Raw genomic sequence first — 14,848 nt, 5'->3', positions numbered from 1 at the left:
TGCTGTGCTCTCATTGGTGGAAAGTTGGCTCACCCCGATCTGGCTCATCACTAAAATGATTTAAAGATCCAGCTCTGGATATACAGCTTTGGGTACCAGTGTAATTAACAGTCCAATGATCCCTCCCCCCCTGGTTGTTTGGTTGACTCCCAAAATGTTTTGTGTACTCGCGCAAGCCATTCTTCGATGCCCCCCTGCTAAACTTAGGGCTGTTATTACCTGTCAATCGATACTATCGACATGCAGGTTTAATGGTCTATTTCGACTATATTGCTTTAATATTATCCTCTTAATATTCGAAAGACTGAAAGAATAATGAATAAATTTTCTAGTTACTATGTTAACATATCAATAGACTATCGATAAGTCGATATCATGTCAGCCAAGACCACTCTGTAATTAAACCATAAAGTCGACACAAATCTAAACAGTTTTGGCAGTGCTCTATAAAAGCATGTCGTTAATATGTCATCAGTCGACATAATCCATTAAAATTAAATGTCAACGCAACACTTCCAAGACTAACATGGACTGCCATCTCTCAATGTAATGCTTGCCATAAATGTCATTTTTAAAGTAGCGGGCGATTTTCAGTAGCTATGCTACTCTTAAATATTTTTCTTCGGTAAAGAAAAGTAAGGAGGTCAGTAAAACAGCCTAAAACCTTCAAAAGTCTTGTTGGAATATGTCAAGCATAATAGTATATCTATAATACAAAGTAGAACGATGTCTGTCTGTTTGTTTGTAGTGAAGGTTCTCGCTAACCGCTGAACTGATCGGGTTCTCCTTTACAGGGTAGCTTCTCATAGGTCCCGGGAAGGTTTATAACTATTTTCTTGGAGAGTGGGACACCCCCCCCCCCAAAAAAAAATACCCACCCTGATAGTCTTGGGTTCTGTTATTATATCAACGAAGGACAATTGTAATTTTCTCAATTTAAAAATTGCATTGCATAATTTTAAAAAGTTTGATGGTATTTCGACATAAATTATCAAGATTGTATGTCAATACAAGCTTCCACGCCTAACAGGGAAATGCTAAAGATAAGAAGAATAAATGGGATTACTTTTAACTTTTTAAACAGCACAACCGTAAATGGTTCCCAGCTATTTTTCTTTTTAATATTAGGAGTTCAAATTTCTTTACATGATGACAATTAGAAAGGGATATTTCTTTAGAAGAAAAAACAATTTTTAATTAATTATTAAGGTAATTAAAAGTTAGTTTTGATATGATATATGGCATGAAATAGAATAATCATAACTGATACATTATCGAAATAGCGTTATTTTAGTGACAAACTGTTTTTCTTCGTGCTGAACCGATTTAGACTGCGAAAGCTTCACATAGGTCCCGTTTGATTTTAGGATTTAAAAAGAGTCCTGAGCTAGATCTTTAAATCATTTTAGTGGTGAACCAGATCGGGGTGCGCCGAATTTCAGCCAATCACAGCGCGGCATTTTAAAAATGACGCTCTGTGATTGGCTGAAATTCGGCGCACCCCGATCTAAATCACCATTAAAATGATTTAAAGACCAGCTCTGGGATGTTTTTAAGCTATTTTATTGACCTTTTCCCCCTAATTTATAAGAGCACAACTAGTTCATATATAAACAACGAAAACATTTATTTTATTTTTGACGGGTCGCAAAGTTGTTGGCAAAAAAGTTAATGATCCAAAGTCATCATTATCCCCAACAAAGTGACCAAATGAAATTTAAATATGCATAAAAAGCGAAAGGCCATTTAAAAATGAGGGGAAAAAGACGTATCCAACTTTTTCTAGATGTTTATAATAGATTCTCTTATCATTAGAAGGTTGACAATTGGAAATATGACTAAACTATCTATGTACAATTTTTAACTAAATCCATGGTTTTTGTCGACGATATTGCAGTAAATAAAGGTGGCCATAGCTGACATAATAACGACACATTGATATTTTAATGCAGGGATATAAAGGGATAAGACAATGTCCGATAAATTGATGTACATCCCCAATGATGATACACAAAATTACCCATTCTGTAGATTACAGTTATTTGTTAAAACGTTTGGACACTTAAATAGACCAACTAATCAAAACTTATGGAAAGTCCCCAAAGTTGCTCAGCCAATTGATAAGAAAACGTTATTGTTAAACTTTTGGGGACTAGTGTAATAAACAGTCCAATGTCCCCTACCTCCCTGGGTTTTTGGGCCCTCTAATAAATTCTGTTATTGAATATTGTCTCCAAAAGTTTGTTCTATCTGATTGGCAACCTAAATGGTTAACGACGCCCTATGCTATAGCGCAGCCTCGCTTCAATATATTTTGTTTGTACGTCAAATTTAACGGCCAGCTTTGCTTCTTTTAATATATATGAAACCATATTAATGGCTGAGGACATTTCAATTTAAATTAAAATATAAAGTAGCCTAAAAAAAACACCATGTAGTCTTGTAAAGCTTCCTAAAATTGGAGAACTTGATCGGTTCAGTTAGACGAAAAAAATAAAAACTTTACTATTTTTATAATAGAATAGGATTTTTGTTTTGGTTATGTGATTAATTTTCATTGACATAAAAACATATTTGTTAGTACTCCGCTACTTATTGACATTATTGATCTTGTCTTCTACATGTTGAAGCTATTTATGTGTATTGGAGAGACAGAAAATTTCTTTTTTTCTTCTATGAATGTCTATTTATTTTAAAAGAGCGAAGTTACTCTACAAATTTACTTTGTCTGTCCGTCATTCAGTTAGTCAATCCGTAATAAGATTTTCTTGGCTACTTTTGAAGTTAGACAGCAGAAAATTTTAGTGATGATTCATATGACATCTAGTCTATATACATTATACATTGTTTTGTTTGTCTGTCTGCTGGTTAAGCTTAAAAAACAAAAACTCTTATTTGTGAAAGTTTTTGCATATTTTCTCTCTTTCTTTTCTTTGTTATGACAACTGAACATCTGATCTATAACTCACATTGTCCGTTTGTCAATTCATAATTTTTTTGCTTCGCTACTTATGAATGTTGTCATCCTTGTTTATTTTTAAGTTATGCCTAGAAAATAATTGTTATTCATGTTTCAAGGCGTCGATGGGTCAACAAAACAGGAATATAGGATGTTAAAATTTAAAAAAAATAATTCTTAGCAGTCTAGCTACTCTATAATTAGATAATGTTTGTGCGTTCGTCCATCCGAAGAACAATTAGAATTGACTTTTAATTTTTCTTTAATAGATGGACAAAGTAAATTATTAAATAGATGCCTAATTGTCATAGGAATCTTTAAAACAAATCTATCTTTTTTAGCAGTAAAGAAACGTTTTACACCCATAATGACTTACAGACTGACGTTAAATAAAAAGTATTTTGTTGGTAATACCTTTATTATTTCATTTTTCTTTTAGGCATTTTCCTAACGTTTCTTTATATCTATCTATTTACCCATTTTCTAGAGGGGTATGCCCCCCCCCCTCCATCTCCCTCAACCATTCTAAGGAGGGTGTTAACCCCTAAATTTGTTGTTGGGACATTTGTGGCCATTTGTATGCAGAGCCTAGTGTCAATACATGATTGCGGGTATTAGTTGGGTGTCAAGTAGGACCCACAGGGATGGCAAGGATAAGACAATGGCAGATAAATTGATGTACCTCATATGTAGTTCATAATTATTGGTTGAAAAGTTTAGACACTGCTTGTTGGGTGTCAAGTAGGACCCAACAGGGATAGCAAGGGATAAGACAATGGCAGATAAATTGATGTACCTCATATGTAGTTTACAATTATTGGTTGAAAAGTTTAGACACTGCTAGTTGGGTGTCAAGTAGGACCCTCTACAGGGATATCAGGGGATATGACAATGACGAAAACAGTAAAAGTGTCTGACTATGACGTCAGAAAAAATTAACAATTAACCAATGAGAAGCCAGTATTCACATTGGTTAATTGTTAATTTTTTTCTGACGTCATAGTCAGACACTTTTACTGTTTTCGACAATGACAGATAAATAGATGTGCATTTTTCTAATTCGTATGTAGATTATAATTATTGGTTGCAAAGTCTAGTGGTAGTAAAAATCAACCAATTAAAATGTCATAAGTCGGGTTCTTTTTATTAAATTTTTGATTGGTTGGTTCCAAACTAAAAGTGTCAAAACTACAGAAGGGGTAACTTTGTTTGTTATCATTAGGGATGTAAATCGATGTATCGTTCATTGTCTTATCCCTTAACATCCATGGATTTTAAGAAATACTTTTTTATAAATGTAATAAAATGTAAATAATGTTATGTAAAAAAAACGAACATATAAAAAACGCCCTTATCAATTTCCAAATGACCAAAAAAGCGTCGTTCTCTCGGGTCAGTCGTAAATCGATTTGGACGCAGCTATAGAAACCAAATTCCTTTTTAAATCAATGGCCACAAAAAGTAGTTTTCTGGTAGGTTTTATGCTGTTTTGAATCAGGCATTTTGGTGATAGGTAAATGGGAAATAAAACTCCTTTTAAAATTCATTTTTTAACTCAACATTGTGATGTTACCAAGGATTTTGACAATATTAAAAAATTGATGAATCCTCCTAATCATAGCAAACAAAATTACCCCTTCAATAGTATAAAATTATAAGATTAAAGGGTAAAAGTTTTAACCTTATTAGTTTTTAGTTTTAACCAATCAATCAAGTTTAATGAAAGTACCCAAAGTGCAAGTCAAAGAATAAGAACTTTGGATACGTTCACTGAACTTTTATTAGTTGGCTCAGGAAACTTTCCAACCAATAATTTAAATCTACAGAAGGGGTAATTTTGTTTATCATCATTGGAGTTGAATATAAAATTATCATCCTCATTGCCTTATCCGTTTAGATACTTGGCATTATTGAGTGTTAATTTTTAGTTTTTATACTTAATTCCTTCATATTGAGGCGAGAAAAACAATTAGAAAGAGAGAAAAGACCTAAAAAGTTGAGACAAAAGGGGGATAAGAGTGGCAAAAAAGCCCTGGATAACCTTGTTAGACTTAGAGTCTTTCATTAACATGCAATTCCAATGTTTATTTCGACTATAAGGAACTGTATCTTTTAATAACAAGCATAACATTATTCTAAAAATTACATTTTGACGATAGACTAATGTCGATATAATATCAGGACCAACGTTGTACAGGGTAGGTGGACCTCAGATGTTAAAGGGCGCGCTAATGGGTCATTTTGTTTTTAGCAACAGATATAATCTTAACCAAAAGGAGCGGGGACTTATATTTAAAAAGAAAATTAATCCTGAAGACGAAGAAAGTCGCTAAAAAAAATTCTGACGTCAAATAATAAGGGATGAGGAGTTGAGGAGTTGGAAAGAAAACTTTAAAAAAAAATGTATAATCCTTCGTTTATATGACGTCACATTGAGCGACTTTCTTCGTTTTCATTAATCTTATATTATATCAACTAAAGACTTTAGTATGTCGCTATCATTACAGAAGAGATAATTTTTTCAATCATAATTGGGGGTTCTGTATATCAATTTATCACACCTTTTTTTATCCCCTAAGATCTCTACTTGCTATTTCTTTTTAAGTATACTAGAACCTGCCCCTTGATTAAATCTAAACTATGGTCTAGGATAAAAAAGTAGGGGGAGATAGGGTGGGGGGGGGGGGGGTTAGGTAGATTGATTTAATTTACTTTATTATTTTTATGTCCGTTATATAGTTCAAAGTTTTGAAGGTACAAAATAGGTAGGAAGGGGACAATTATATTCAGGGGCGTCCAAGCTTTTTATTTGGGGGGGGGGGGGGTAGAGGGGTAATCACCACTTTAACCCCCCTTGGACGTCCTTGTATACATTTAGATAAAAAGTATACTGGTACCCAAAGTTTTATTAAAAAGTTTTCACATTCGTTTATTTAAAATTTTTGGGACTTTATTGGTTGGTTCATACTGGCATTACCCAAGTTTTTCAACCACTATTTTTAATCTACAGAAGGGTAACTTTTGTTTGCACTCATTGGAATTCCACTCAGGGATCTTAAGGGAACAGACAATGGATGATAAATTGATATATTTGCACACAATGTTGATAAACAAGATTATCTCTACTGAAGATTAAAACTATTAAAAACTTTATGACATCATTATTTTTTAATCAAAATTTAATAAAAGTACCCAAGGTTTTGAACCAACGAATAAGATAACTTCGTCATAAAACTTTGGGTACCAGAATAATTTACTTCCCAAATTCCCCTCCCTTTTTGGATTATACAGTAAATATATAAAAATTACTTATAAGAATAGATAGATACATAAAATACATATGTATTTTAATAATAAAAAGAAAGGGAGAAAAGGCTAACTTGTAAAACGATGATAGGCTACTTTTTATTTACGTTTCCACGGAAAAAAGGATAAGTATATAGATTTTTTATGTGAATAAAAAATATTGCCTAAAACTAATCAGCCAATCAAATAGTATATATTTATAAGACCTAATAATATGTTAAAGTAATGACCAAATAGTTTTTTTTTCAGATGAAATATCACCCCATATTTCCAATTTTTATAAGTCTGTCCTTAAATCTCTGATTATATCAGACAAGAAAGGTGTTTTATGGTTTCCGCAAATTGTTACATAATCACATAAAAGTATAATGCAGTTATCTAAGGCGATAAGACTATGGTCGATTAATTGATGTACATCTCTTATCATGATACACAAACAACCCCGTCTTTAGATTATAAGTAGGGGTTAACATCTTTAGACAATCAAGTGAATGAACCAACCAAATAAAATTCGACAAAAGTCCACAATTTTTTGATCTAACGATTAAGAAAATGTTATCATAAACTTTGGGGATTAGTTTAATAAACAGCCCAATGTCCCCTCCCTCCCTGGTTCAATAGCAAATATTATTAAATATCATTAAATGAAAGGCCTTTTTTAATGGAAATGATGCCACACTCTGGCAAGAAAACCTCTTGCAAATGTAATTGAACAAAAACTGTACCCGATCAGTTCCCCCAAATTATAAAAAAATACAATAACTCAAGCTTAGAAGGGAAAGAACATTGGACTATAAATTTCATTGGAAGTGGCCCCCGAAGTCTTAATAATACATTCTTTTTTTAGTTGGTTCTATTCAGCAGTGTGCTAATTTTTCAACCGATAATTTTAACCCACAAAAAAATAGTAATGTTGTCCATTTTCTCATCACTTAAGATCTTCAGTCTCACATTGTTAACTCTTCTTTGATTTTTACAATTTACAGACTTGCTATTGTGTCTTTTTGCGAACATAAAACACTTCATTGACATACCTAATAATATGGGGAAATGATCGCACCCCCAACACCTATATAAAAAAAAACTGGGCAAAGAACTGAAAAGTTCTCTTGTCATTTATGTTAAACAATTTTCACACTGCCAGTTATAAGTTGGGGAGGGGAAGGACAATGGGAGAAATGGTAATCTACACCTCAATCTTTAGCTCAATAGTTGATGCTAGTAAAAGTGGCTGCACAGATTATGACGTCAAAAAAATTAACCAATGAGAGGCCTGTATACACAGTAATTGACCAATAATAAAATTTATAGTGCCCTCTCATTTATTAATTTTTTTTGACGTCATAATCTGTGCCGCCACTTTTACTAGCTTCTCAATAGTTAGAAGCAAAGTTAAATATTACTGGGAAGGGATAAAAAATTTAACCAATAGTTTTGTTTATCATGATTGGAAGTGCATATTAAGTTTTCGTCCATTGTCTTATCCCTGAATATCATACATACTTACATATATTGGGAAAAAACTCATTGGAGGAAAAGTTTGGACACTGTTACTTCGTACAACCCCCAAAGTTTTAAAATCAAACTCCAAATGGATGGAGGTATCATGTCACATCTAGTTTCGGTTTGGATGCAAAAAAAATGAAAAAATCCACAAGTTTTTTTTAAAGTTTAGGTTAGGTTAAACAAACTCACCTTTTTACTGTGCCTAGTACCAATAAGATGATGTTCTAGAACGCTGGGTGATGGGAACAACAGGTTGCACACCTCGCAACGGACACGCAACCTCGCGGCTAGGCCCCTGAAAATAGATAAATAGTGTTAAAATTGTTCTATTAAATTAAAACATTCAGAAACAGAGAAAAATAAAGCATAAGATATTTTAATTTACAAAATATCAGTTCTAACTTATTTGCTAGAACTTTTAATTAGGGTAGGTCTTATAGTTAATTAATTTTGTCATGTTAGAATTTTCTTATCGATTTTATACTTTGCATTGGTGATTCCTGTAACAGTCGGGTTTGCTTTAGAAAGCGTAGCAATTCTATTATCGTTACCAGAAAGTCCTGTACGTCCCAATAAAACATGTTGATTTATTAACTTCAGACACTCTTCACGTTTTAATGTTCGTTTGTCCTATCGTCTGAATTTTTATATTAGCTTTTATGGATGTTATCATAATTGTAATATTTTTTTGGTGATTTTGTACTTTTAAATCTTAAATATTGTACTTTGAACTAAAAAGTAGAAAAAAATGGGTTAGAAAATAAAATTTTTATTGGTTCGTGAAAGTATAAACCCAGTTAAGCTGTGTGACTTTGTGTTGACATTTGATTTAGATATTAGGATATTTTTAAAAAGTTATCTTTATTGACATTGTAATTTTATGGCGTTTTTATTACTGTCGACAGTCGTATTTTAAAAAAGTTGGCTGTTAATATAATAACAACATGAAACAAATCAATATATAATTAAAGTACCCAAAGTTTTGAGCTCTTAAAACTTTGGGTACCAGTATAATATATAGTCCTATGTCGATATAACAATAGCCCAAAAGTGAACAGGGGGTATAAATATTCCAATTAGGATTCTTTGCACTACTTGTTGATGTCATTAATGGGTCAAAAACTTCTTTTAATGGCCTAAAAAAAGGGAACGTGTTGATGACTTAAAAATGCATAAAACATTTATATGTAGTGTAGAAAAACATCATTAAATATATACAAAACATTGAGAATTCTATTGCCTTAAAAAACTATTTTAAATGCTTCATAAAAATTTTACTAAGGAACAAAAATAAAAGAAAAAATAGGACATTTGAAGGTAAAAAAATTAAAACAGGGACTTTTATGTTTATAAGAAGCACAGCGAAAACAAGCTAATAATATTTGAATTATGATAATACACAAAATTAACCCTTCTGTAAATCTAAAATATTAATTGAAATATCTTGAGATTTCAAAATATTTATAAAATCCCGAACTTTTTTAATTCAAGGAATAAGAGAACGGGTTTATAAAACTTTGGGTACCAGTATAATTTACAGTCTAAAGTCCCAATGATTTTGGGAGGTTTAATAAAAATTACTTCATTTTAAACAATCATGTTGTGGATCTTTTAAAGTCCCAGAACCCTAACTTTAGTGTAGCTGCGCTACTTACAAAAAAAGCCGAAGGAAACCGTCTTTGCAAAAGATTTGTGTGTAAAAAATGTTTGTAAATGTTTAATTAGAAGCTAAACTAAGAAGGGTGGTGTGTATTCATTTCCGCATATTATCACATCTGAAATTGTGTTTCATATTTGCAATACAAGCTGGAATATAATCCTATACGCCCATAGAAGCCTCTAGGGGCAATTAAGGTAGGAAAATACAATTTAAGTTAATTTTGACATCTGTGATTGGTGGATTGAAAACTATCTGCGCCCTGAATGGAGAAGCTTAAGTGTCGTACATCATTCACGCAATTAAAGCGCAGGTAGTTTCTAATCCACCTATCCTATTGGTCGAAATTAATTCACTTAAATTGTATTTCCGCATTTAGATAAAGAATTATACAAAAAACGAATTTTATAAAAAAAATCCTTAAAATTTGATGCAGGTTTCAAATCTTCCCCTAACATTAAAATTCCTTCCAACTTATATATCCTAATATACATATAAAGTAGTAAGTTTATTTAGTTTGCCTGTCAAGATCTATTTAACCAATGAACTGATTGAGTTCTTCATTTTAGAGATTTTTGACACAAGTCCCAGAGTAGTTTTTATTTAAAATCATACACTTTGGCTGGTTTTGAGCTATTCTCTTTCACCCTACCATCCCCTTTCAATACAGAGCCCGTAGATTGAAAGCAAAGAGAAAGGGCATTATGTGATGTTGTAATAATTCGCAGTTATGATGATATGATAATGTAATACATGTGCGTAAGTGAATAAACACCAAAACTAAAGTTTTACAGGGATAGAACTTTGTAAAAAACTTGGGTTGACATTCTTTTGGGATACAGTGGGTTGGAATCAGATTTAATTGGCCAAAAATATAATTTTCAAACATTCAGGAATGGGAGGGGGGCTGTAAATTAGCAAGTTTCTTCTATTTTAATCTACAGAAGGGGTAATTTTGTTTAACATAAATTGGGGTGTATTTTGGAAGCTTGGATACAAATACGATCTTTTTTTCTTCAAGAAACATTTCCCTACACCCCCGGCGAAATTTAACCCAAAAAACATTCATTGACTTTTATGTCTTAGTTAGGATTGTTAATTACCCCCCCCCCCCCTTATGCCGGTTGCAATTTTTTACTACAGCGCCAACCTAATTTATTTGCGTGTGCAAAATTTCAAACAAATAACATAAAAAACGTTCAGTGTATACATTTTAATTTTATAATCAGACAAGTCAAATACTGTTTATTTTTATGACTAAGAAAGTAGCGACTTACAGAAAGACCTCAATTGTAAAGAAGCTGCGCTTAAAAATGCGGATTTTAAAAATCAAGACTTTATTTTGCCATAGTATTTAGGCAAAAAATGTAACTACTATTCTCGTATTCATTCGAATCCGGTGGATAGGAACCTGTTCTCATCCATACGAAAAAACTATGTCTAGCATCGTATTATATCCAGCTTTCTACAAATATAAAAATGTACAATCATAAGATTAAAACCAGTTTTTTAGCCCGTGCCTTCGGAACCTAGGGGCTAAAAAACTGGTTTAATCTTATAATTGTACATTCTATATCCGCGGAAAGCTGTTTATTATACGATGCGAGAAATAACTATTAATTTCTTTTTTTTATCCTTCTATTTCTCTTTTAATGAAAAATAATTAATCAGTGGTTCCCTTTTTCTTTCCTAACGCCATTTACCCCCCCCCCCCCCCCCCCAACTCCCGCCTCCCGTCATTCGAGCTGACTAAAAAAACTTGATTTCAGAGAAACTAAATCGACGACCCTTGGCTCTTCCCTGTTGAACTTGAAGGCAAACTGTTGACATGGTATTGTATGAAGAGAGAGAGAGTGGACAATGGGCTGTTTTTTACACTATTACCCAAAGCCATGTAATAACGTTTTCTTATTTGTTGACTTAACAACTTTTTTGGGGACTTCTGTATATTTTAATTGGTTGGTTAATTTAGTTGAATGTTCAAACGTTTCAACCACTAATTTAAATCTACATATGAGGTAATTTTGTGTATCATCATTAGGAATGTTCATCAATTTATCAGCCATTATCTTATCCCTATAGATCCCAGTATTGCATGAAGTATTCATAATTGATATGCTATTAAAAAGGCTAATATTTACGTCGACATAAAGTCCATTATTATAAAAATAATGTCTACGATGTACTTATAGAAAATATTGAGTTGTCGATAAAATGAAAGCAATAAAGTTGAACATGACTTTGGCTCTTAACCTCCGTTCAACCTTTTCCCTTAATTATCTTCCCCCCCCCTCCCCCCCTAAACTCAGGGATCTTAGGGGATAAGACAATGGATGAAAAATTTATTTACATTCAAAATAATGATAAAAAGCATTATTTGAAAGAACCTATTAATAAGACAAATACAATGTACAAAAAAATCATTTAAATCCCTAATGAAAATTAACAAAATTAACCCTTTACACAAAATTTAAAAGCCAACGAATAAGAGAGTCAAATACTTCCCCTTCCTCCCTGACAAACCTACTACAAACTAGTTAATTTAAGGGGGGGGGGGAGGTAAGAAGCACCCCCCCCCCATTAACTGGTGGCTCATGCCAATTTAAGCCATGGAGAATGCATAAAAGTGAAATTTTTCCTACTTGACAAATTAATTCCAATGCATTTTGAGCAATTTCCATTTGGGTTAACAATGGCCTACAGTAACACCCCCCCCCCCCCAAAAAAAAATAATAAATTTATCACACTCTTCTCAGGGACCTAAAGGGATAATACAATGGACGATAAATTAATGTACATCCCCAATGATGATACACAAAATTATTGCGTCTGTAGAATACTATTAGTTTTTGAAACGTTTGGACACTGATCTTAATGAACCAACAAATCAAAGTCCCCAAACGTTGATAAGCTAACGAATAAGAAAACGTTAATATAAAACTTGGTTATAATGTTGTAACAAGATCTATATAATTGATTTTAAAGTATAGCTGAGAACCGGTTCTAAGCCAGTGGAAATTAATCAGTTTTGAAGCCATATTTTTCTCACTCTCATGGTCATTAAAAAAATTGACATATTTCTTTAATATTATTCATAAAAAGACTAAAGTGTCAAAATTAATTAAGACATATGAAAAAATTTGACTGGACTGATTAATTAATAAGATTTTGATTTTTAAGGAAATTACTGCACTATAGCTGCAGGGCTTTCATAATTCCCTGTTGAACTTTGATGCTGCTATTATATCGACATAGAAAAAAATATTCTGTAAAAATTATTCTTTTTAAGTCAACATAAGCAGACAGCGAATGGGGACAATGGGCTGTTTATTAAACTAGTCCCCAAAGTTTTATAATAACGTTATCTTATTCGTTGGCTTCACAACTATTGGGACTTTTATAATTTTGATTGGTTTGTTCATTTAGTTGAGTATTTCAACCATTAATTTTAATCTCCAGCAGGGTTAATTTTGTGTATCACCATTGGGGATGTACATCAATTTATTAGTTATTGCTTTATCCCTTTAGATCCCTGCAACCTAAGTATGCAGTTATAATGTCGATAAAATTTTATCTATGACCTAACATTGTATGTCAATATAATACTACTAGGTCTAACACGTGTATCCTTTTAGTTTTTATCTTTTTTAACATATCAATTTGAAGCAGCAAAAAAGATTTTAAAATCTTTTCATTTTGCAATTTTTTTTTCTCATAAAATTGCGGGTGTCATTCAAAATGACAATTCTCCCGTTCACGGTAAAAAAAAAAGATTAATTCGAAGCTTTTCTACTTTGAAGTTGTGTCCGTCCGTATGTCCGTTTAGCGTATCAGGTACAATTTCAGGGGTAATTTCCTTCCATTTCCATCCCCCCTAACCATTAAAGGGGGGGGGGGAGGGTTAGGGGTATTTTCCAACCCCCAAAAATTGAACTACATTAAATTTTGTACACCCTTATAAGAAAGCTTGGACGTCCTTGCAAATTAGAATCATTTCTTTTTTAAATTGTTGATTCTTCGAACGATTAAACACAATACACAATATATAACAATATATGCGTATATACTTATATGACTCTTAAGAATCTTTAATTAGAAATAAAATAGTTAAAAATAGGCCATGAATCTAAATAAAGCTTTTCAAAAATTGGGGATTGGTTTTCATGTATTATTGTTTAATTTAGGTTAGGTTTTATAGAGAACAAGATAAGCCCCGCAGTATTTATTTTTACCGAAAATTTAAATCATTTTTAAGAGTGCTGGTACATCTCTATTAATTCAATGTATGTAAGGATTGCAAAAAAATATTCATTTCCAAAGGCAATTTTGCAAAACGGACTTAAAAAGAAATGTGTTTAAAAGACATTTTTTCTCCAATTCTTCTTTTAAATAAATATTTGATTGGAAATTATTAAAAGGAAAATTGTGCAATGTTTTTTTTTTGCAAAAATTCTAACAAAAAATCGCCTTTAAAATGGCAAATCTATAGAATGTTAAAAGTTTGGACACAAAAAATAGAAACCAAAAAGTTTTTTTTCTTATTAAACCTTCCCCTTTAATTTACAAGGAGGAAAGGGATAGGAAAATGGTTGATAAAGTAATCTTTATTATTAGTTATATCCCCAATTTTCCACTTGAAACACTCCACACAATAATATTTATTGTCCATTGTCTTATTCCTATATCCCTGCTAACTTTAAACTGAGGGAAGACTAATTTTACATTGTCCCATCCATTTATCCAGAGTTTTATTGAGTGTGCTATTTCTTTATATAATGAATGCTATCATTGAAACAATTGCTACATTAATTATCTACTCATTAGATGCTAGATAGACGTACAGCTTTTTGGTAGCGCAGCTACTCTACAATTAGACATTGTCCGAACGTCTTCTAAAGTTTGTCTGTAAGTTATTTTGGGTGTACCCTGCAAATTTTTAAATATTACATCTTTAAAATTACAATTAACCGTTCTTTTGCTATTATATAACTAGTATATCATGCTAATAACTATAGTAATTATACTTTTTGCTGTTTTTCTTTTGGCTTCCTTAAACCCACACCTAATATAAAAGGATTGAAATTAACTATAGTGGAGCGGGGAAGGGTGGAGAGGGGGCGCCGGGGGGTGCCAGGGGGAATACATTAGGGTTAAATGGGGGGTCCTTAATTTACAATTGTCTTTCAATTGGGATATTTAAAATTTAGGCCTGTATGTGTGTGTATGTGTGAGTGTGTGTGAGTGTGTGTGAGTGTGTGTATGTGTGAGTGTGTGTGAGTGTGTGTGAGTGTGTGTGAGTGTGTGTGTGTGTATCTATTTATCTATCTATCTTTCAACATATTAAGGACATTTGTTTCAATAAGACAGTGGGAGAAAAATCAGGGCGGGAACAGATGTGTAGTATAGATGTATGTACAGAC

The 14,848-nt window shown here is 32.3% G+C and overlaps 1 protein-coding gene across 1 annotated transcript in view; it reads right to left on the bottom strand.

The window, feature by feature from the left end:
- The window catches only part of LOC145333029 (uncharacterized), a 243,153-nt gene that overhangs the window by 93,086 nt on the left and 135,219 nt on the right, over positions 1-14,848 (bottom strand). The window contains exon 10 of the mRNA XM_080178178.1: positions 7,961-8,066. Within this exon, the coding sequence (XP_080034304.1) occupies positions 7,961-8,066 (106 nt within the window). The remainder of the gene's footprint in view (positions 1-7,960; positions 8,067-14,848) is intronic.

Source organism: Acartia tonsa, chromosome 12 (assembly GCF_053477335.1).
Source record: "Acartia tonsa isolate MP-2025a chromosome 12, ASM5347733v1, whole genome shotgun sequence".
Taxonomy (NCBI): domain Eukaryota; kingdom Metazoa; phylum Arthropoda; class Copepoda; order Calanoida; family Acartiidae; genus Acartia; species Acartia tonsa.
The sequence above is the reverse complement of the archived record's forward strand: the minus strand, read 5'-3'. Positions and strand labels throughout refer to the sequence as shown.